The following is a 24,759-nucleotide window of genomic DNA, read 5'->3' on the forward strand; positions in this document are numbered from 1 at the left end:
GAAGGCTAACAGTATCCTGGGTTGCATCAGGAGGAGCGTTGCCAGCAAGTCGAGGCAGGTGATCATTTTCCCCTACTCTGCGTGAGGCTGCACTCTGCTGTGTCCAGTTCTGGGCTTCTCAGTACAAGAGAGATAAGGACACACTGGAGAGAGTCCAGCAAACAGCCACGAAGATGATGAAGCATCTCTCGTGAGGAAAGGCTGAGAGAGTTAAGGCTGGAGAAGAGAGTGCTCAGGGGGAAATCTTGTCTATTACTTAAATATGTGAAGGGAGGGCACAAAGAGGAGGGAACCAGGCTCTCCTTAACAGTACTCAGTGCCAGGACTGGAAGCAATGGGCACCAGCTGAAACACAGGAGATTCCCTCTGAGCATCAGGAAACATTTTTTCACTCTGGGTGTGACCACACACTGGCATAGGTTGCCCAGGAAGCTGTGGAGTCTCCCTCCCTGGAGATACTCAAAAGCCATCCATGCGTGGTCCTGGGCAACTGGCTCTGGGTGTCTGTCCTGGAGCAGGGGGGTTGGATCAGATCACCTTCAGAGGTTCCTTCCAATCCCAACCACTCTGTGATGCTGTGACAGACAGGGACAATGGAGGCATAGTGACCTCTCTAACCAGTGTGCAGACTGGAAAAATCAGCAAAACTGAAAAATCATATATGGCTATTGCTAAAAGAGAAAATTCCAAACTCAGGTCCCTCTGACACACAGCCACAAAAAACTGAATGAATTCATAATCCCTCCTCTGAAGACTGAAAATACATTTTCCTCTGGTGTCAGTATTAACTTATTCTGCTTTTTTAATGTTTACATATCACCTTTACTAATACAGAACCCTTCTGTTTGCTACCTGTCCAAACACATTCAGTGATGCTAGGAAAATGTCACAACACTGAGGTACATTTGAAAAGATGAAAAATTTTTTCTTTTATCAAAGTTGCTTACTGTTTCAATTGCCATTTCTATAGCCAAGTTATCTTCTGTGCTTGGACTTTTCATGAAGTGTGTTAATGCCTAAAATGACATGGAAGAAAAGTTAAAACTGAGACACAGGAAATTATCATTTGCCTCATTTTTATCAAGTTGTCTCTGCATTTTGACACAAGTGTGACACAAGTGCCACACTGAATGCTTGACTGTACTTTTACAGGTGTAACAACAACCACATACACTACAAACGTAGTAGCTGCTCTTACAGATACTCCTGCAAGAAATAATAGTTGAGGCTTTGCCAATTTCTGGCATATATCCTCATTTAAGCATGAAAGATATTCACAGCAATATGTTGAGAAGAAATTAATGATTAATGTGCCACTGGATCCCATATGTCCCAGCTGAAAGGGTGGTCATCTACAATGGCTGCCATTTGCAAAAAATCAGTCACGGTTTTTGGTATGTGTTCAGTGTGCAAATGTCAAACATTTCTTAATCACAGAATTGCAGAATCATTGAATAGTTTTGGCTGGAAGAGACCTGTCCAGAGCAGCTCTGTGGAGAGAGACCTGGGAGTCCTGGTTGATAATAAACTAAACATGAGCCAGCAATGTGCCCTTGTTGCCAAGAAGGCCAATGGTCAGCAGGTCGATGAAGGTTCTGCTCCCCCTCAACTCTGCCCTGGTGAGGCCACATCTGAAGTCCTGTGCCCAGTTCTGGGCTCCCCAGCTCAAGAGAGGCAGAGACCTTCTGGAGAGAGTCCAGCACAGGGCCACCAAGATGATCAGGGGAACTGTGGGAACTGGGGCTGTTTAGATTAGAGGAGATTGCGGGGCATCCCAATAACATTTACAAATATCTAACTGGTGAGTGTCAGGAGGTTGGGGCATCACTTTTTTCTATTGTATCTAGCAACAGGGCAAGGGGTAATGGGATGAAGCTGGAACACAAAAAGTTCCATTTAAACATAAGGAAAAACTATTTTACTATGAGAGTGAGGGAGCCCTGGCACAGGCTGCCCAGGGAGGGTGTGGAGTCACCTTCTCTGGAGGTCTAAAAACTCGCCTGGACGTGTTCCTGTGTGACCTGATCTAGGTGAACCTGCTTCTGCAGGGTGGCTGGACTAGATGATCTCTAAAGGTCCCTTCCAACCCCTACCATTCTATGATTATATGATACTGTACTAAATGAATTAATTAGTCAGCAACCAAGTCTTCACCGGTCAAGATAATAAAATGTAAGTAAATTCTACATATCCCTGTGTTTGTGATGTTCAGAGGTTCATCAAGAACAGTGTCACATTGATCCACCTGGAGCCTCTTCTGCTATGAAGAAGTTATGTGCATGGCAGGCTGTAATTCACAGAACACACTGTAGATAATTGTAAATAGAAATAGTTTGCTTATGTTTTTTAAACCTTTGAAAAGTATCCTTATGTCATCAGTTAGGGCAGCTGAAGCCTACTATGAACTTCCCTGATTCTGAAGCACTGTTTTGAACAGTTTTTATGAATATTTAACCATCCTTCTTTTTAAATTCTTACTGACCCGTCCATATTGACCACAGAGCAAGAAAAATTTTCCCGCCTGAAAATGCTTCTTTTCTCCTTCAAAATATAGTGCAATGCTCTGATAATCTTCATTGGTAGCACTTTCAGAACCTGCAACATACAGACAGCAATGGCAGCAGAGGACTCTTATTAAGCAAGTCAAAGGCCCTATCAAAAGAACAAATTCCTATCCCACATTTTGGTTTTCCCTAATGACATGCAAAGAACACCAAAGCCAATTAGATTCAAGTTATGTCTTAGACATTTTTTCCTATTCAATCAAACTAAAAGACAGATGCTAGGAGCTAATGATGCAGTGAAATCATTGTTTCCACAGGTTTTAAACTCTAATTGGATTTCTGTTATATTTACAGATGTAATTAAAAGGTACAACTGTGACCCACTAATGAATTTTTCCATTATGTCTTGGCAACACTAAAACAGAGCAAATGATCATAGGCTCAGGAATGAAATTATCTTCACAGTTTAACAATACATGAGCATCTGTATCACACAGACCAAGACTATAAGGACCAGTGTAACCACATAGTAGCAGGGAATAGAACTTCATTTTCTAAGCAGGACTCCATTTTACTGTATACTTCTAAACCAAAGACAGACATGGCTCCAAAGTAAGTTTCAAACCCTATTTCCACTCACTTAGATTACAATATGAGACATCCTATTTTGGATAGGAGAGGAGGAAGAAAGCATAAGGAACAGTAGAACAATAGTGGCTACCCTGACAAGCAACTGCAACTGTGCATCACCAAGCTAGCTGTTGCCAAGTTTTTAACACCTTCATAACAAGAATACATTTTTTTGAAGGAAGAGATTAATTGAAAATATGAGATAATTTGAAAGATAGATACGTGGAACTGTTTCTATATAGAATTGTGCCTGACATAGGTGAAAACACAAAATTTATTGCAAACTGACAAGCTGGCCACTGACTGACTTGATGGCCTGATGCAAAAGTCAGCTTCTCAGTAGGGTCTCCTTTTTCTCTCTACTGAGTCAAGAGGCCACAAAGGGCCTTAAAGGAAAAAAAAAAAAGACAGACAAGTGATATACACATGTAAGAAAAGAGCTAGAACCATGAAAAAAGGAAATGAGGGGACAAAAGTCAAGAACTGCACCAGTCAAATTCTCCGTTTTGAAAAAGCAGTATTACATATATCAAGGTCATAGACAGGGATTCCTCAAATGACACAAAAACTCAGTCTAGACAAATGCTTTTCACTTGAAAAACAGAAGAAGCTCTAGCACAGGTGAGATTTGAAAACAGCCTAGACTGAAGAGCGAGGGAGATGTCTAAGCTGAAAGCAAAGCCTAGCTTGTAGGCCTGATTTAGACAGATTGCCAGATCTGTCCATATTGACTGGAAAGGGACAAGGCTGGGAACCAAAACTTCACAACCCTTTGTCATATGATTTCAAACTGCTCTAAACCAATTAGAAGAACAGCAAAACATATTGCAAGAAAACTTGGAATACTCACTGATGATATCAGCATAAATCTCCATCTTGTTGTGTTGTTGAGCTAACGTGAAAGCTTCATGATTGCACTTGGACATGACCAGGAACTGGATGGCAGAACCATAGTCACCAAGCTGCAGAAAAAATCTAATCAGAACAGATTAATACCTTAGTACTAAGTAGCATAATGAATAAATGCCATGTTTTAGAAATATAGAGTGTTTTGTGGCACAGACATACGATCCACTTCTAAATTATTTTAGATCTAGATTTTTTAAAATAGTTTACTATAAGTAATTTAGTATAATAATACAGCATGGAAACTTTTATTATTGACTAAACTTGTTACTTCAGGCTGATATAATTTTAAACAGAAAGTTAAAAAAACAGAAAAAACCCTGTTTATCTGTCCAAATTTTACAGAACTCTGATCTATAAACTGAAACATACATTCGCTGGCCAAGTACCAATAACCAGAGTCTGATACATTAGCAAGCCTCACCAGCTTCCAATAGGTATGGTCTCTTTCACCCTCTTTTTTCAACATCTGTTAGAGGATTGTTACCTGGCCACCATCTTTGCTCCATCGAGTGACTGGGTTTCTCTCACAATACTAACAGCCTTTTCAGGATTATTAAGGTGATCCAAATATAGTCGAATGACACTGTCCCATTGTTTTGCATGCTCATAAGCTATCACAGCTTCCTTGTACCTGAAAAATAATGGTTCCACATCAGTTTTTCTAACTTCTGACTAACTCTTTACAGTATGGTGTGAAAGAAACACACAGTATTTTATTTCTGAGAGGCTACTTTGTGGCATCTTCCTTTCAGTTTGCATATAATAGCCTTGTTCTGCATTTACTATGCTTTTTTGTCTCTATTTAATCTTTTTCTTGGGAGAATAAAAGGCAGAAACAACAGAAGAATGTTTACCACAGTACTATTTTGATCTATTTTGTCAGCATCCCTTTTGTTACATCTTAAAACCAGCTCATCTGTTTCATCAGTAGACATCATCTATTCCATTAGTTCTGAATGAAATCACTTAGGAGAGAATAATAAAAATATATAATAACTAATTGTACACTTTAAAAAAAAGAGATTTCTGTTCTGTAAACAAGATGAGAAATTTCTCATTCTCAAACTAAGCAATTGACACAGTATTTTCTGAACTCATCAATGCAAACATTTAACTTTGGTGCTGTTTCATATTTTAAAGTATCATTATTCTGAAGCACATTTACTTACAGGTAAGGACTAGTAGAAACTACATTCTGGGATTAAATAAAACCCATTTTGGTTTTTCATTTCAGAAAAAAACTTCACATTATTCAGTATTTTGCAAGTGCAGCAGCTATTAAGATGTAACAGTATGTTGTTTCTAGAATGAAAAATTTTCTCTTGTGTTTTTTTTCCCCCTTGAAATAACCTTTAAAAATCAAAATTAAGGAGTCATTAGAAACAAACTGAACTGCAATACTCTGCTAAGTGGACTACTGCATCTGGTACAGTACTGCAAAACCTTTAATGTCTTTGTTAAAAAGATACTAATGCTTAGACAGGAAAACAATTAGAAACACGTCTTTGATACTAGTGCCAGGTCCTTAAATTATGGTTAAAATCTTTACAAAACACCTTAAGTGTTTCCATATTTCAGAATCCATTTTCATAAGGGCATTTTATAGAAAATTTAAAGCCTGACTTGACAAAAAAGTAATCTACAAAAATAACAAGAACAATAATAGCAACATTTTTTATTTAAAAAAAAAAAAAAGCATTCAAATGCACCTGCCATCTGCTTCTTTGGCCTTTGCATACTGTAGGTGAATCTTTGGAGATGAAACATGAGGAAGTAATTCACCAACCTTTGCCCTAGAAAGACAAGAGAACAGTTATTTAATGAATACATCTGGTTTCACATTTGCTCCAGTAAAAGAAGAATATTTATATCAACACTGAAAAGGAGACTCAAAAGGAAGTAATTCAATGCAATGTATAAGCTTTGAATGCACTTAAAAATTTTCAAAGCCACACTTTATAGATCTAAGAACTGGAAGTTACAGACTGCTTCATGAGTATCCAGGCTTAAAGCAGGACAGCATCTTCTCTTTTTTAAGTCTGAGATGTACGAGCATAAAAGGTGCCAGACCAACAAGTTCTACCTCCAGTATTCTCTTATTAATCTACAGAGGAAGCACAGTATTGAAACTGTAACCTGAAAGAATGTGCAAAAGGGAACAAACAACCAGGAGTACAGGTGCAGTGGTTCTTAACTCTGGTGACTGTGTGCTTAACGCTGTAGGTCGTACAGAGAAATCTGGGCAATTAGAATCAGTTTGTGTGAGCCACAACATCCCTAAGAGCAGAGCAGTTGCATCAGTTCTTCCACAAATCTAGCTTCAGGAGTCAAGCACATGGACACACTCTAGAAAAGCCAGCAAACTAGTAGTAGGCCTTTCAAGACAAAGGATATGGGAGACTGAAGAGAAGCCGACCTTAATCTCACCTCTGCCTAAAAGACAGAGCACTCAGTCTTAACCTCCTCCTGCTAGAGTAAACAGAGCTTTTCTCTCCCACTATGCAAATCAAGGCTATCATTACAAGCTACTCCCCTTAACCAAGTGTGCTCCTGGTCCCTTCTGGTGCCACTGACATTTCTATGATGGAATAAATGTTTACTTTGTAAATGAACATAATATTGCAACCTAATTTTTAGAACACTGATATGGAAGAACACAGGTACTTCTTAATATCAGAGGAGCATAAAATATAACTAGGCAAGAATTAAGCCCTTAAATCTCTCAGTAAATTGTACTTTTTAACTGGAAACTTGAAAGTAATCAAATTAACTTAAAAAAAAAAAACCTGAACATAATGCCAGCAGTTTTGACTACTCAGGACACAGGCTCCACTTGAACAAGTAACTCAGGATTGTTTTAAACTGTCTGAATATTCAGCCTCAGCCATGTATTTTATAACTGAAGAAATGTAATGAACTAAACAGTAACTACACAATGACTCACACACACAAAGGACTCAAACCTGCAAGTAACCTTAAACAGTCCACAAAAACAGAAGACAAAAGAAGACTCGCTTTCCTCTCTGTAGTAAGATTATACTTAACACAAGCTTCCGAGACAACATGGTTCTTGTTTAAGCTTGGGGGAACAACAGAATCAATAAAATATAACTAATGAGACATTTATGCTATTCAGAGAACCATTTCTTCCCAAAGAGCACCACAGCAAGTCCTCTAAAATGTAACAGCTCCCTGAAACCAGTACTTACCAGTTTTTACACCGGATGTATACTGATGCTGCCTTGTCATAATATTGTCCCTTTTCGTACAGCTGAGCAGCCTCTGAAAATTGCTACAACATTGGAAATCATTAACATATTTAAAGTAAGACCGCAAATAAATAAATAGCTTGATGAAGTCACATATTCCTCTTTAATAACTTATTTCAATACCTTCATACTCTCCAGAATAGCTCCACAGTCTCTTTTTAGTAACCTACTGGGATGTTTAATGGCCTGGTTTACCCCTCGACGGATATCTCCCATTCGAATGGACATTTGAGCCACTCCAGCAAGGCAAGCTTCATCATGTTCCTGGTACAGGAAATCAAATGAAAAGCAGTAACTATGCATTATACATCAGAAATGTCAGGTCACAAAAGGCACAGTAACCAAGCACTGAAACAAATGAACAAAACCCTACAGAGACTCAATTAAATCAATTTCTGTCCCAAAATTCTTACCTAGCTGCAGCTGTCACTTATTTAGAGGAACTGGGCTTAGTTTTCTTCTTAAGTTTTGTTTTTAATTTTTATATTATACTTACAAGATCTGTCCAGACAAAACATACATGAGAACAATTTGGTTTACAGACCGATCAATACTACTCTCCTCATTCCTCCAAAATCAACAGAAGAAAAAAACCAAACTACATGCAGAATATTTCCTTTATTTTTTTTTTAGGTGGTAAGGACACTGATGTTTCTTCATAAAGCCAAATGGCTTGCATTTAGAACACATTGCTATTTCCAGGGACAGGGAAGTGCTGGAGAGTGTCCAGAGCAGGGCCACCAAGATGATCAGGGGACTGGAACATCTTTCATACGCGGAAAGGCTGCGGGAACTGGGGCTGTTTAGTCACAAGAAGAGGAGGCTGACGGGAAATTGTATTAACATTTATAAATATCTAAAGGGTGGGTGTCAGGAGGGTGGGACATCCCTTTTTTCTATAGTAGCTAGCAACAGGACAAGGGGTAATGGGATGAAGCTGGAACACAAAAAGTTCCACTTAAACATAAGAAAAAACTATTTCACTGTGAGGGTGACGGAGCCCTGGCATAGGCTGCCCAGAGGGGTTGTGGAGTCTCCTTCCTTGGAGACTCCACAACCCACCTGGACACGTTCCTATGTGACCTTATCTAGGTGACCCTGCTTCTGTAGGGGTGTTGGACTAGATGATCTCTGAAGGTCCCTTCCAACCCCTACGATTCTATGATTCTATGATTCCATTAATATGTTCACCTATTATAATTGAAACTGCTTTGTAATAGACATTTTGCAAATACTAGGGGAAATAATGCCAGAATAAACGAGGATCTACTGAATATTGTGTTTATTTCCTAATACAATCCTAGCAATATTCTCTCTGACATTTGCATGTCTATTATGAAACTGCTCAAACTATAAAGCCCTAAGTCTAGTTATGCTGTGTTAATACAACAGCAATATTGCTTTATACCTAGAGGGAGCATCAATCTGTATATTACAAATAAGAGAATTGCAGAGACTACTACCCCAAAAGCAACAGTCATATAGATTTAGAGCTGAATAAAAAAAAATCTGCATTCAAATGAGTTTGAAAAACAACAGCTTAACGTGCAATATGACAGTACAAATGCTATCATTACTAAAAAGGAATTACCTTATTATTTCCAGTGATTCCTTTCTCATAATGTGCCAGAGCATTAACATAATCACCCCTAAAAGAAAATCAGAAGTTATACAGAAAAATATTTTTAATAGGAAAAGATGGTTACCTTCTTACCACACATGTATGTGTCTTGCTTTAGACACAACGACTCCATACAAGCATGTGAAACATGCAAAAGATGGACAGTCACACAGTATGTCATGGCATTTCCCAGGCACTTTATCAGCGTATTAGTCAACTTTAACTCTCATTTCTACTGTACCAAATAAACCTCCCTTTAAAGACAGACAAAGAATCTTATCTTCACAATGCACCTTAATAATCTCATCTCTACTTCCACATTCTTCTGGAAGATACATAAAACTGACCCTCAAAATTTATTTAGAACTTTTGCAACACAAGAACAACAGCCATTTTTTTCCTTAAGTACATTCAGAACTCAAGTTACAGACAGTTGTGTTGCTTCAACTGCCTCCATTCCTTCCTTTCTGTGACCAACAAGTGTCCTCTCTCAGTGTCAGGGGCACTGCCAGGGGAAAAGAGTTGTCTAAAAACTCTATTAATAGACAAGAGATTTCCCCTTGGTTTAGACATTAAACAGAGCAGGTTTCTTCTGGGAAGGATTAGCTATAAAACAGACTTTAAAATCATGGCAAATGGTTAGTATCTTCTCTCTTTCAGGGGCTGGAAGTCTTGAATTTTGACAGTTCTCTATGTAAATATGAAAGAAAATGAAGGCTACTGGGTATTTAAGGAAATACGGGCAAAATGCAGGGCTTTCAACCAACAGAAGAAGCGTTCAATGGATTGAACTTTCTCTATTTTCCAAAGACTTGCCTGCAACAAAGTATCTACTATTCCTTACAAAACTATTCCTTGTAATAGCTGCAAGACCTCACAAAATCTCCTCCCAGCAACGCAAACAGCAGAAATATCTCAGTTCTATGTTCTTCTAGTATTGGTTTAACATTCTTAAACTGCAAATTCACAGGAGAGCTTACGTGAACTCAAGCTGCATTGCGTATTCCTTTGATATGAAAGGGATTTGGTCTGGGGCCAAACGCTTCGCCAGCTGAAGTGCACTGTCCCAGTGTAGCAAGTCTTTTCGCATCTATTAGCAAAGAACAGTAACATTTTCTGATGCAGGCATCAGATTTGGACTTCTAATATGAACTTTGTATTATTCTAAATATAAATATAGGGCTAGTATTGTAGAAAGATTCAGACAATTTGAGGGAGACACATTCACCCTAAAAGAATGTCTGTCGGTCACAAAATGGCAAGGCCCAATTAAAAGGGCACAATTATCAGAAGGTAAAATATCCCAACACTAAGGTGGAGATGAAAACAACAACAAAGAAATTACACATCTTAAATGAATACCTCAAGTGCAGCAATAGGACAGGAGGATGCCAGATATAAATCCTGCGCCAGATTAAAATCGTTAGTAAACATGGCAAGATGTCCTGCTAAAAGGTTGTGGTCTTCTATTCCCTGGAAAATGACATAATAGGTGCAAAAGCAATTCAAAAGAAAGAAAAATTGCTATAAGTAACAATCTAGTAAAAACAATACACCAAAATATCCTTACATTTTATTACCATTTGTATCAGATTCTAGAAACCAGAAAACACACTGTGTGTTTTCTTATTGTAGCTCAAAGCCTCTACAGCTATCACTGTCTAAAATCAGCAATTTGCAGAGGTCTATTTTTAAGGTACTGTTTGATGCACTTTTAGATGTGTAATTGCAACCTGTTGTGTCTTTTTTTAAAAATAATGACAGTGACTTTACACACGTGCTCAAAAATAATGAAGAAAAAAAGAGCCTTGAAATGCCCGAGACATGAATATACTCTGCTGCTCTGGAGCAAATGCAGGAAGGAAAGCTGTGCATTCCCATAGAGACTGCAAGCACTTCAAGAAAAAAGCAAGCAGGAGTTACATGGCTTGGACACTTTCTCCTCTATAACTATGAACTCCCTTGAAAATAATTCACCTTCTATTTACAAAAACAAAATCTCCACTAAAATAAGAATTCATCAATTCTTAAAGAAGAACTAAATCCCTGTATTTCCTATATAAAGAGGGCTTCACATTTTACCTTTATTTTCTCTAGTGACATCACCATCCCAGCGTTGCCACAGGTCCGATAAACACGTATTGCAAAATCCACCTCCATATGATGTAAGCAAGCTTTGGCCAACTCATTCCAGCCAGACTGGTCATTCAGAAGTTTGCACACCTCCCATGCTTCAGAAAACCTATCGAAGGTAAAAACACATTTAAAACTAGTATTACTTGTGCCTAAAATTCCCTCTCAACACTTTATTTTCCTAATACTGTGGAGAGAGACAGAGATGTGTCAGGAAGAAAGGAGAAACATAAATGCATGGCTTGCAGTTCTATTTCTTCTGCTTCTACCACACTTTCAGGAAACCATCTGCTTCCCTACTCTGGCATTCCTCCCTCTATACTGACTTTACATTGCTTCAGTACAGTGGGAGGGGAGTGTTCAAGCAACACCTTTAACAAATTTTGGTAAAGCCACTGCCATAGCACCACAAATCAGTCTTGAAAAAAAATTACTTTAGCTTTTAATTGACAGTGGAAGAACAAATGAGCACCACTGGGTCACTTATTTTGCTTGGTCTGCACAGAAGCTACACAGACCCATGGATCAATGGAATTTATCAATATTCAGCACGACATTTTTAAAACACCAGGATATACTGCACTGAGTTGTAAGTACAGAATAAAACAATTTACATAGTATAATTAAAACACAAATGTACCTTTTCAACATTAAAGTCTGAGTAAGCGTTTCTGTCAGCTCATTAGGTCCAAGGTCTTTCAAATTGCCAAGGAAACGGTGAGTGCTTAGATGGAAATTGTTTGTTTTCCCACTCTGAGTCTGACAAGTTAATTCTCCATTATACAATAACAAAGGTTTATGGGAAAAAGGGACTTCTGTGCCACCTGCCAGAATAATCTTTGATCCTAGATTCAAAGATCAGGACGAAAAGAAGGTATCATTTTAAAACTTCCTACAGTGTAGCAAGCAGTCACAGCTGAAATAATGTACATTTGTAGTGCATTAATTCAAGGTCTCTGACTCTGGTAGTCACTCTGGTAATGACTCTACCACACTGTGCGTATTTGCCAGCACAATAAATACACATAACTTACAGCTAAATTAGTAAGGTCATTTTCCAAATATTTGTAGGTAAATCTCTTAATGTTTCTCCATCATAAATACAGAAATGGCTGTGATTACAACTTTGGTTAATGGTGTAAGCAAGTACAAGTTTTGTCACCCTGATCCTAAGATTTTCTCACAGGCAAGTCAAAACAAAATTGTTTCGACATGTCAAAACAGAACCATAGGGGTTGGAAGAGACGTTTAGAGATCATCTAGTCCAACCCCCCTGCAGAAGCAGGGTCACATAGGAACATGTCCAGGCGGGTCTTGAAGACCTCCAAGGAAAGAGATTCCACAACCTCCCTGGGCAGCCTGTGCCAGGGCTCCCTCACCCTCACAGTGAAATAGTTTTTTCTTATGTTTAAGTGGAACTTTTTGTGTTCCAGCTTCATCCCATTACCTCTTGTCCTGTTGCTAGCTACAATAGAAAAAAGGGATGTCCCAACCTCCTGAGACCCACCCTTAAGATATTTATAAATGTTAATAAGATCATCCCTCAGTCTCCTCTTCTTGTGACTAAACAGCCCCAGTTCCCACAGCCTTTCCTCATATGAAAGATGTTCCATACCCCTGATCATCCTGGTGGCCCTGTGCTGGACTCAATTGAAAAAACTGAAGCACAACGTACAAATTTCAAAGACTGTAATAGCAAGAATTTTATGGAGTTAAGACCCAAAATGCATTGTTGGAGCTTTACAGAGAAACTTACAAAGCAATTAGTTTCCTATTCACTTCAAAACTTCTGCAGTACTATTTATTTTTATGTGTAGTTATGAAAATACTTAAGACGAATACTAAAAGAGCGCTATAGTTTTTAAAAGCATTTACAGTACCTTGAATGGCATTCTTATGAAAAACATAAGTGTACACTTTATCATCATCAAAAGCAACAAAAACACCTTTATCCATTGGCCAGTTTTCCCACAGGATTCCTTTGATAGTGGGTGAGAAGTTTGGAATCTCATATAATCTATCGTTTACCTACAAATAATGCAAAACCAGAATTACTACCAAGTGACTAAGAAGACAAACAAAATCACAGAACCATAAAATCCTTCAGGTTAGAAAAGACCTATAAGATGATCGAGTCCAACTGTTAAATATTTATTGGTTATGGTTAAAAAAAAAGGGCAGAAATAAGAAAACTGTATTAGGAAAAAGTTTTCTTACAAGCAGTGACTCTGAATAACAATTTAATTCAGAAGGGAAGTAAATAGAGCAAATAGCACATTATATGAATGCTATTTACTTTTCCTTGAACAATAAGATATGGGGACGGGCAGTGAACCTAGCTGTGCTTGTTAAGGGGCTGAAATCACAGAATCTCAAGGGCTGGAAGGGACCTCAAAAGATTAACTCCCCCTGCCAGAGTAGGACCTCCTAGAGTAGGTAACACAGGAACTCATCCAGGTATTGGAATATGCAAGCACACACATTTCTGAAAATTACTGATCAGCAATTTAGTAAAATGAAATTGATCCACTGTGACAGCTTTAATTTCCTTACATTACTCTGAAATTACCTTCAAGCCTCCTTGGCAATTTCCTCTACCAGCACACATGCCAGAGTGAAAAAAGCTTTGACTCTACTAAAAACACCATATAGTTGAAGAGCTTGTTTGTAAATGTAAGTGGAGGGGTGTCCCACACTAACTTACTGGACAATAGACAAAGCCATCACTTTTGTCATCTATGAAAGCCAATCTGGTTCCATTTGGATCTGGAAAAATCTTCCTCACGCTGACAGGATGCCGATACTCGTTCACATATTGCCAGTCTTCAAGGTAGAAATAACGAATAACTCCTGTCTGAGGAAAAATAACAGAAAAAACTAACAAGGATAGCACTAAGTGGCAAGTAGATAATTGACTTGGTTGTAGTTTCTCCCATCTCAGAATGCTGAGCACAAAGTGTTTTTTCAGCTTCCTACTTCCTTTACAGCTGGTTTTGGACAGGACAGGAAAACTTGAAGCGTTTTTTGCGGTGAGTAAAGGAGTTGAAAGTTTGATTGGGTTTTCTGTTGTCTATCTCACTCTGCTTTGTGGAGACAAGCTGTATGGACATGTGCAACTCTCTAAATGGGGGAAATGCCTGCCTACTTGCTGAGAGAAGATTAACCTTCACAAAAAAATCTGCCTCCAAGGAAGAACCATGCATTCTTAAGACCAGATGTGTCTAACTCAAGGGAGAAAAGCAAACTGATTTGTGATTAATGTTACCCTTCAGGATTGCACAAAAAACACTGAAAGTAAAAGGTGGCTTTTGAAGTCAATTGTACAATTTGCACATACAAAACTGATGAGTTGAGAATTTAGCACTTCCAATTTATTAGAAGCAGTTTAGGTACTGAGAATGCAGTAGAGCATTCGGCTGATGCAAAACCACTCAAGTTATGAAACCAGTGATAAGACCAGAGATTCTGCCCTTCCTCTGGAAGGTCAATACACCTGTCTGTGTCACAAAGAGCACAATACTACAGTGCCCAATGTGCCCTGTGTTCCCAGTGCCAGAAAATACTAGAAGGAAAGAAAACACCTCTCATGCATAGGAAAATCTCCAGAAAAATCCACAAACGTGTTTACATGCTTCTTCAGTGCCCTCCTAATTTGTATCCTTGTTGAAACATCTGACAAAAAATTCCCTTTGGGCAAAGGCTTCAACAGTAAGTCAAGACTTCCATTTATGCTATCATACTTTTTTAATCTCAGTACCTTTTTGTCTACATCTATCCTATCACTACATACGTCAACAAATGTGCAAGGTTAGTGCTATGTTTTTTCCTGTATCTGGAAGATACTTTGATTGCCATCCCTCTCACTTAAAATCAGTGTTTTGCAACAAACACTAGTAAAAGCAAGACTTGACCTTCCTGCATCTCTTATAAATGCAACAGTAAAGGAAGGTGGATGCCATTTTGACTGTACTTGCATGAAATTCTTGCATAGAAATTGGTCCACTGTACATTTCTCAGAAGTACCATTTTTTTTCACTAAAACTATGAGTAATAATCCCAGTAATTCAGATAGAAATACATTCCATCTAAAAAGATGTTAAAAACCAGAAGCAATACTCACATCTGTACCATATATGAGGAAGTCGCTGGTTAAAGCGTGGCACAAAATTCGGTATTTATCATCATCTGCTGGGAAGAGTCGAGTTTCTCGTTCTTCCTGAGCATCCAAACCTTCGCTTTCTATCTAAACAGAAAGAACAGAATGAACTGAAAAAACTCCACTGTTAACAACGAGGTATCATAGTTTTGCCTCTATCAAAGTATAAAGAAATGAGATGACAACACATTTGCATGTGCGAACCTTAAAAATCCAGCATCTGCTTTTGTCACATTCCCACAGACACTTCTAAAATAAAGCTGTTAAATAGTTCACAAGAAAACACTTTTTCTTCACCTGTTCGAGACTAGGCTGTACTTCTAAAGTCTACAGGAACTCAGCCTCAGGTTTTAATTAGCCAGTAAAAAAAAAATCTAAATAATTTGTTGTTTTTCTTTACACTAACTGAATATCCCATTTTTAAAATTACATTCTCTAATTCCACTTAGTCCAGCCCCTTAGCTGAGCACTCCAAATTGCCAGAGCTCTTACCATGTGCAACTGGACTTTACCCTCAAAGAGAGCAGCGGCATATTCAGAATTAAGATGCATACTTGCTACTGTCCCAAGGTACTCCACATCTTTAAGCTTTTTTACATCTAAAGAATTCAAACAGAAAAGGTAAAAATAGTTTGATTTTGTATAGGTCTTCACTTACAATGACCTAAATTTGCAACTGAGTAACCAAATGTGAAAAATTAACACCTAAGCAGAGAGAGGGTAAGTCAAAAGTAAACAGATTTTCTCTGTAGCAGTCAGAGAACTGGTGAGAAAGTACAAGAGAAACTCTTTTCCTGCACAACTCCGACTAGTATTCTTACACTTTTCATTATTTTTTTTTTATCAGTCAAAAAGGTGATGCCTAGAGACATGAAAGCTTTAAATTCACTGTCTAAAACTGGAACATAGCATAACCAATTTTACCTTACCCTACACAAACAACAGGAACATCTTCCAAACTGAGAATTTAAACCCTCTGATCATAAAGTCTCTACTTTGCCAAACTTAGTATTTAAAGACACAGTCAAGTAGCATTTCAAAAGCCTAAAAGCCCTTCATTGGTTAACAACACGATCTGTAAAAAAACAAAGAACCATTCTACACTTCATTATCCATATCTTGAACATAAAGTTTTATTTCTATTATTTAGAATGCCCTATTGCAACTGCTTGTTTGTGAAGATCACTATCTGGTCCTAACAGAACCATAAGGCGATTCAAGTTGTTATTGTAAAACGTGGCATGTCCAGAACTACTAAACACAACAGTGAATTCATACAACAAGACACAATGATGCAGTAGTTTTAAGAAAACTAAGTTTACGCTTACTATTCTCTCCCAGTGCATAAAACCAAGCCCGATTGTTCATTCCTACAGCCAAATGATAAACACCAATTGCAACAAAACTGGGCTCTACTTCAACAGAGACTGTGACTGGTAGCTCCTGTAAGAAAACAAACCAAACATTTTTCATTCACTATTAATACTTTACTTACATCTAAATTAAGTTTAAAAGGAAAAAGTTATCATACTTTCTCCACGTGATTTGCTACAGTAACTTCAAGAAGAGAAGTGAGGTATGCAATCCGTGTACTGCAAGCATCTCCAAGGATTGGAAGCTTTGTCAAGAAAACATGGAGGGATCCTCTTCGTGTGGATACTGCCAATAACTGTCCATCATCTGTCCAAGCCAGCTGATCTACACCTAAAACGTTCACAAGCATTTTTTAAAAAATAAAATGAATAAATTCTTTCTTTAAGTAGTGAAACCAAGACACAATTATTTTGCTTTCAAATGTGAACATTGTAGGAATTCATACCTAGCAATATATGTACTCATGAACTCAAATCAATAATCAGTTAATACAATTCCAAGATTAACTGGAATCACTCAAATCAAACCAATAGTATGCTAATTTAGCATTTTCCTAGGAGTGAAGACTTCAAAATAACTGAAGTGTTTATAGATATTTCAAGAGAAGATAATGGTGGTAACTCATTACCCCAGAACACAGTCTTGTCCTGGAAGTCCCAGGCACAAATCCTGTATATCAGGATGAGAAAAGATTTAAGCATCACAAGTCAGTAGAAGAGATGCTGAAAAGCACAAACGAACCTCAATCAAAACCACACAGAAAGAAGCGGAAATGAATATATTATTTTAGCGATCTGAGTATACTGCATCAGAGATTCAAAACCCCAAAACCCTAACTGATCAAATATTCTGAGAGCAAGACTTCTCTGTACTTTGAACAGATAAAATATGTTCCCATTTTGCTATGTGTCATCTGTCAAATACAAATTGGGAAAGAAAGAATATATGATAAATTCTATATTTAGTACATACACATATTTAGTACAACAGTATTTTCACTCATGTAAACAGTCACCATCAGAAATTGTTTTACTTTGTAACAATTTCTATCCTCATAGGAGACTGTTAATGTACCTTTGTTTTCATCATCCAAGTTGATTATGGCATACATCTCTCTCAGGTCTGACAGATCGTGGATTTTAACGCTGAAACAAAAATAAACAGTCATTCTCACTAATATAATCTCAGTCATAACAAACTGGAAGAGATCCAGTTTTGCTCCTAATGGAGCAAAAAACAGTAAAAAAGCAAAATGCCTTCTGTTTCCTGAAGAGTAACTCAGACACTCATTGCTATCTGTCACTCCAAATAGTTTATCACTGTCACTGAACAAACAGATATGCTCAGAGAACTAAAATTTGAGGAAAAAGGCACAAATCCAATTTGAATTAAGTCAGGGATGAGAAATGTACATTACTGTTTGCTTTTGACCCATTACAATACAGGTTAGGTTAAAAACATATCCCTGATGGACTGCTGGAAACACAGATGCAGAAAAACAGCTTTCAGTCCTGCTTCACATAGAAAGAGACAGAATGAGAGCTTACTCATGATGCCATATAATGCAATATATGCTAAAGAATCCTGTAAATAAAGAATACTTATTGTACAATAGCTGGAACACTTGAAGTTGCACCATGTTTTGCTCTCAATTATACCACTCCTGATGTGCAAGTGTCATAAATCAGCAGCCTGTTAAGGTCACGCACAGAACTGAGGACAGAGAATGGTCTGACTCTTGTCATCACTCAGTTACGTTTTTGCAGAATCCCTGATATCACAGAATCAGGGAGTGAAAGGGGGAGGAACTAAAGGAGATTTTCTATCACATGCACAACATATTTTGGAACAACTCCATTCTCTTTAACTATTTTTTTCTTTAATTGCTTACATGTTTGTACTTTTGTCTAGATTGCAGGTAAGACCAAATACTAGAAATGAGGATACCAGCATACTCAGTACAGCTTTAAATGAATTGTTCAATAAATCATAGTAAAAAAGTCTGGACAGGTAACAGTAGAAAAAGAATCAAAAGGAATAAGCTGTATTAAAGTTTAATTAATTTCTTTTTGTTCACAACTGTTTTTTTTATTTTGGTCAAAATTAGCTTCTCCTAACTTTAGGTAGAGAAGTAGTTCCACAGAACAATTCTCACCTTCTCCGCACTGACTTCTTGGGGAGCCTTGAAGCCTTAGGGAGCGCAGTGCTGTAATGCCCAACAGCTACAGTTATGTGAGATGAATTACATTTTTTATGTATAAAACTACCACTTACCAATTGTCTCCACATGATGCAGCTTTGTTTAATGACTGTGATATAGCAATGCTGCTTAGATTACCCTTATGATTATGAGCTTGAAAGATTTCTTGACCTATCTCTCGGATGTGTGTAGAAATGACTACAAAATACCCTCGTGAGAAACCAATCATAATGTAGCCATCACCATACCTGTTACCAAAACAAACAAACAAAAAATTAAAATAGATCTATTTATGCAATCTCTAAAACACATTTTCTTTCAGACTGTTAGGGTAACTTACTGCTCCCCTTCAACAAGAAAAACAATCAAATTATGTGAATTTATAGATAGATAATGTAGAACAATGTAGTGTAAAGTATATTAGGGAAAAACAGCCAAAGATTCTGAAAGGAGAAAAACATCTTTGTGCCAAGTTCACTCCTACTTTGTGTTTATTCACTCTTTAGTCTCTCTTCTACATTCTACAATGCCACTTTACTTTCAGCAAGCTGTATACATGTCAGTGTATACATGCCAGGAGAAAGACCTCTGGTATCTTCATTGGAATAAGCATGCCAAAGGATGAAAACTTCCATTGCAAGGTTCTGGCTGACACAGTCCCATCAAATTTATGCTAAAAATAATAATGCCAGTCTCTGTGCCCTTAAGGCAAACTACTGCAAACACTGTGCAAGTAGCAAAGCTACTATTTGTATTTATGAATAGACAGTCTGTTTACTTTTCAAGGTGTCAAGTAGAAATATTGAGGTTAAGGCAGACACAGTTACAGAGTATAAGGAGGAATTTAAAAAAAAAGCTCCCCAGGTTGGCTGAAAAAAAATCATGGCAAGGGAAACAGCCCCAGCTATGCCTTGTTATACATGTGCACGCAAATTAAGAAACATGTATCTACAGGTTTTCTTAAACAATTGTAGTGTAAACAGATAAGTGTCTACTCCATGTTGTCTGAAGATGCACTAAAAGACACAGTGTCATGACTGAAAGATGCATAAAGAGTACAGGTACTTTTTAGGTACACGGTTGAAACTTCTAGCTTGGGATTTCTTCAAAGGAACACTACCAATTGGATTACATAGCAAGAAGGCAGCAAAAACTTTGCGCTACTTTGTTAACCAACAAACCGGCTGAAGGGTACCACTCCATCCCTAGCTCTTTCCTCAGTTACTCATTTAAACAGAAAACCTGTAAAATCCTCAGTTTCATCTATATTCAAAACAGCAACAGTATTAATGTTCTAAAGCTAAGCATACCAACAGTGACTATATTTGAAGATACTGCTTTTATATGCATTGCATTGTTAAGTAAAACAATTACAAAATGCAGATTGAGCCTGGAAAAGAATTATTAAGAAGGTTACAATATATTCAAGAAACATCCAGTGTAAGCAAGAGATAATTTCATTTCCAGCACTTATCAGAACCACTGGGAAAATCCAGCTTGTTAATACTAGAATGGAATGCTTCATTAAGAAAATTCTGCTTACCATCTGTAGGTTACAATACTGCCATAAGGCTGCTGAAATTTCAGATCAATTGGGTTATCAGGATCATTCAAATTAAAAAGAAAGAGAGTCTTCTTGCCAACCACCACACTCACCTGCCAATGAAAGAAAAAATCACTTGGTAAGAACAGCAACACTTTAACATAAGGCTCTACATCTTCACTAAAAGACACAATTTGGACTTTCAATAATCCTCTTCTTATGAGTTAAAATGTAGTTCTCTTAAGGTTGATGTCTCATTGGGAAGATGGGAAATGAACAACTACAAATTTAAGAGCTAGCATCAACCCTGAATCTTTATCAACAGTGGCAGCAATCTACAGGTCTTGTGAGCCAGTGGTTCACAGATCTAAGTGCAAGCGCAGGAGAACAAGTAACTCAAATTCAAGACTTTTCCCTACAGAAGCATTAAGTAAACTCCATTTCCTCAAAGGAAAATGCAGCAGCTCACATGGAGTTATCCTGCTGGACTACTCTCACTTGAACTACAACGTGGTTTTCAATCCGCAGAATTTTTATCTGAGAGGTGGAAGGGAAGACTATCACAAGACTACTACCTCAAGTAACTTGCTGATATTTCAATGACAGATAATGACAGAAGAAACAACCTGCTCAGTGTGTGTTAAACATGCAATATTTATAGTTTGATATCAGTCCAGGTGAGTGCATTTTAATTGATGAATCCCATAGAGACGTGGGACTTTATAGTGGAAGAAAGGCTGAATGATGGATGTCTTTAAAGATTATTTATGTTACTAGAGTGTGTGTTGTCATCAGACAAGAGTAAAACACTCATTTTAGAAAAAGTAAGGAGAAGCAGCTTGGTTCATCTTATTCTTTGACAAAGATACTTTGAAGGGCTATCTACAAATTTACTTTACATTGTCTTTGTCCCAGCTCTCCTTGTCTAAAAAGGAGACAATGGTTTACTCCTAAAATCAGAGCTACAGGAATGAAATACAAAGCTGGTATCTTCAAACTGAGGAAAAAAAGGCATATGTTGACTTAAAAATGCATTAATCCAGAATTACAACATCAAATTCTGACCTATATTTCCTGAAGTTACCCCAAATATAAAATGTGTGTTTTCTGCCTTCTGAATCAGTTTCCTTATAATTGTACTGCTGCTTAATGATGAAATATTTAAGAGATACTATCTCTTAAACTCTTAAGAAATGACAGGAATTCTTTTCTATTGCAGGGCAAGATGTTAACTCCACTGCACATTTTTTTCTGATCCAATTTACAGGCTTGTTTGTTTGGGGTTTTTTTATGTTGTAATGAAGAGTCTGAAAGTGATTGTTATCAAGGCAACCTTCCCACCAACAGCAGATACCTAAACAATAAATACTACATGGTTTAGAGCTGCTGACAGCCCATCCAAGCACAAACACCACAAACTACAGAATTACAGAATGTTCCCTAACATTTTACAGCAAACTTGAGAGCTATAACAAAAAAACCCTGCAAAGCCTATGCTTGCTTCAGGAAGCAGCAGAAGAAATCAAGGCTGAAGTGTTCAGTTCCTGCATTTTCAAAATATCTGTTAATTAAATTTCCTTAGGAAGCAGAAAACATTTCACTTCATGCAGAGAGGCAAAGAACTCCCACAGTTCCTTGTCAATGTGAACACATGGAAAAAAGTCTTTCTTGACACCCACACTCCATAGATTAAACCTGACTGTGTGAATTTAATTAGATTGTGTAAGCATATAGACCTGGACAGACTCTAACACAGTATCACCTTTCTATCCATGCATTTTCTGTGTCTTGCCTTGGTATTTTATTGTTGAGCAAACAAAACAATATGCTTTGATAATAGTTACTATTACCTCATTTTTTTCTACTTCAACATTGACCCATCTTAAGGACTGTGACTCATTCAAGAAAGACAATGGAACTTCAGTCATTTAGGCAGAGACAGCAGGTTAATGTTCACATCAGAAAGACTGACACCAGGGCTTTTAGTTGCATTGATTCAGAGATTTGTATAAGATCACAACCTGGACAGCAGTGATCTGTTCCCAAAAGTGACTGCTGAACATCTGCCCTCTGAAAGGCAGCATCTCTGCAATTTTGATAATTCTGCTCCATTTCCATCCAACACATTGTATATATTGTTCTACACATACATTGTATGTATTTAAGTCCCCGCAGACATCTCCATCTATTATGTTAACTACCACTGCAAAACTGCTGTGTTATGTCACACAGCTAACCACTGCACTTTTCATGAATACATCTTTAATGAACAAAGCAGTATGGCTTTACTTCAAAGTTTTGAAAAAAGAAAAAATCAAGCAAACAAATCACCAAATTTTAAGTCAAGGAGGAACAAATTGTTTCCTGACTTATACTGATTGCCAGCAGAAATCCTGAAACATCAGATTAACACTTTCTGCAGTATTTAGTATTGACTTCTTACTGTGCTCTCCCTGGTTGACATTCTTTCATCAGTCTTCATAACTGAGAACTGCATATCACTGGGATCTGAGCTCACTGAGGTCTGCAAGAAAGAAGTTCAGATTGAGAATCAACAGTGAATGTGGCAAATACTGATGGTCAATGATTGCGTCACTCTTATCCTCTACATTTTAGTGTTTATAAGGATGGAGTTAATACATTTAGGATCAAAACTAAAAAAAAGTTGGAGAAAACATGATCTCAGTTTGGATCATAATGATATGTTATCAGAGAATATACTGAAAAAAAATCTAGGAAACAATTAGAAACACAATTCCCAATAGCAAGGAAAGATTCGGGTGAGGAAGACTTGCAAGATTCCATTACATAGACAGCACTAACTGAAGCAGTACAAATGAGTTCACTCCAGTGAAAATTCAAAGAATGAAGACTAAGAATAAGCCATCCAAGTTAAACATTTACAATGCATTTTAATATGGACATACCTGATTTGGTTGCTTTGGTTGATTTTGCAGTCAATATGAGGTTATAAAACGTAATAAGTAATGTCTCTGCTAATAAAACCTAATTAGCTTAGGTCTCTGCTGTGTCAGCTACGCTGCTTCTACTGCCCAGTTTAAAGCACAAGCATACCCTAAAAATTGTACTGGGGTACTCTTCTCCAACAATGGTCTTCAGACATAAAGATGAACACATATGAAATGAATTATGAAAGACTGAAAATCTCAAGTGAAACACTGTTCAATGAAGTAAAAAAGTGAATTATATTCATTACACGTTATGCAGCAACTGTCATTGCCTGGAAGAACTGTGATACATGTAAACAGGCAGTTTGAGGTCCTGGTTAGAGAATCTGAGTGTACTTGGAGGAAGCATTGGAAACTGCTTCTCACAATGCAACAGAGGTCTAGCCTAGAAGTAATCCTTGCACATCAGAGGCAAGATCATTGTTTAATGAATCTAAAGCAAAACCAACACTGAAAATATTTCCTCAAGACCTTACAGTCATGTGAGAGCCATCCTGTGCTGCTACTGGGGAAGTCAACCAACGATTCCACTCTTGTAATAAATATGGATGAGGATCAAGAAGCACGTTTAGGCAGGATCACAGCAGAACTGCAGAGATTCTAATATCATAAATCATGCTGTAAAACAGAGCGGCTCAGAGCTTTAGGTGTGACCTCATCCTACATGAGGTTTCCCAAAGGCTTGAAAGCCTTGAAAGAAGCAGGATTGAAAAGACAGGAGCTCCCACAGATCCCAGCTTCCTTGGTAATCTGAGTATTAACATATGCCTTAAAATCTGATAGGGATTATAGATACTACCTGTCTTATAGTATCCCCTTCCTGGTTGCTTATAGTAATCATTTTGTCTTCTCCACCTAGAGCCAGAAGGTTTTCGGTACTCCAACAACCACAAGTAATGCGCTTTGTGTGCTTCCCTGAAAAAGAAACAAACACATACAACACAAATGAACACAACCACAAAAAACATCTGGGGTGGAAATACGCTCTATTTGGACACTCAAACAGAGATTGTCAGAAAGTGAAAAAACTTATGAGAGCAATTACAAGCTGAAGAGTCTTCTTGGTTTTTTTTAAAATCTTCTACTCCCAGATGGAAGTGTTTTGACCTTACAGGGATTTGCATAGTCCCTGTTCTTACATTTCCTTGTATCAAATATCCAGAAACTGTGTTACATCCTTAACCTTTCTGACCAGAGGTACTCTAAGCAGATAGGAAACGGTAACTTAGCAACAAGAACAGCCACCCAAATCCTTTGCAAGAAAAGTAACACAAGTTTCCTATGAGGCAGTATCAGGTATGTGAATGTATTTGTGACTTGCTAGACTATAAAAATAAAGTAGAACAAAACAGATGGGCAAGTTGAGTATGAACACATTTTTTACTGCATGTTCAGATACAGAACTAAAAAGGAATCTACGCATATTGGCAAAATTCCACTTTCACATGCAC

At 37.5% G+C, this 24,759-nt stretch overlaps 1 protein-coding gene across 2 annotated transcripts in view; it reads right to left on the reverse strand.

Moving 5' to 3' along the window:
- The window catches only part of WDR19 (WD repeat domain 19), a 44,605-nt gene that overhangs the window by 14,886 nt on the left and 4,960 nt on the right, over window positions 1-24,759 (reverse strand). For both annotated transcript variants that reach the window (XM_061992345.1, XM_061992346.1), the window contains exons 6-28: window positions 24,108-24,223; window positions 22,783-22,863; window positions 20,340-20,452; window positions 18,871-19,044; window positions 17,671-17,741; window positions 16,754-16,926; window positions 16,551-16,665; window positions 15,715-15,821; window positions 15,187-15,309; window positions 13,771-13,920; window positions 12,947-13,094; window positions 11,707-11,911; window positions 11,016-11,175; window positions 10,296-10,406; window positions 9,914-10,023; window positions 8,904-8,961; window positions 7,436-7,576; window positions 7,253-7,335; window positions 5,753-5,836; window positions 4,528-4,674; window positions 3,985-4,109; window positions 2,483-2,595; window positions 948-1,016 (exon numbers count right to left, since the gene is read on the reverse strand). In XM_061992345.1, coding sequence (XP_061848329.1) covers window positions 948-1,016; window positions 2,483-2,595; window positions 3,985-4,109; window positions 4,528-4,674; window positions 5,753-5,836; window positions 7,253-7,335; window positions 7,436-7,576; window positions 8,904-8,961; window positions 9,914-10,023; window positions 10,296-10,406; window positions 11,016-11,175; window positions 11,707-11,911; window positions 12,947-13,094; window positions 13,771-13,920; window positions 15,187-15,309; window positions 15,715-15,821; window positions 16,551-16,665; window positions 16,754-16,926; window positions 17,671-17,741; window positions 18,871-19,044; window positions 20,340-20,452; window positions 22,783-22,863; window positions 24,108-24,223 — 2,777 coding nt within the window. The remainder of the gene's footprint in view (window positions 1-947; window positions 1,017-2,482; window positions 2,596-3,984; window positions 4,110-4,527; window positions 4,675-5,752; window positions 5,837-7,252; window positions 7,336-7,435; window positions 7,577-8,903; window positions 8,962-9,913; window positions 10,024-10,295; window positions 10,407-11,015; window positions 11,176-11,706; window positions 11,912-12,946; window positions 13,095-13,770; window positions 13,921-15,186; window positions 15,310-15,714; window positions 15,822-16,550; window positions 16,666-16,753; window positions 16,927-17,670; window positions 17,742-18,870; window positions 19,045-20,339; window positions 20,453-22,782; window positions 22,864-24,107; window positions 24,224-24,759) is intronic.

This window comes from Colius striatus, chromosome 3 (genome assembly GCF_028858725.1).
Source record: "Colius striatus isolate bColStr4 chromosome 3, bColStr4.1.hap1, whole genome shotgun sequence".
Taxonomy (NCBI): Eukaryota; Metazoa; Chordata; class Aves; order Coliiformes; family Coliidae; genus Colius; species Colius striatus.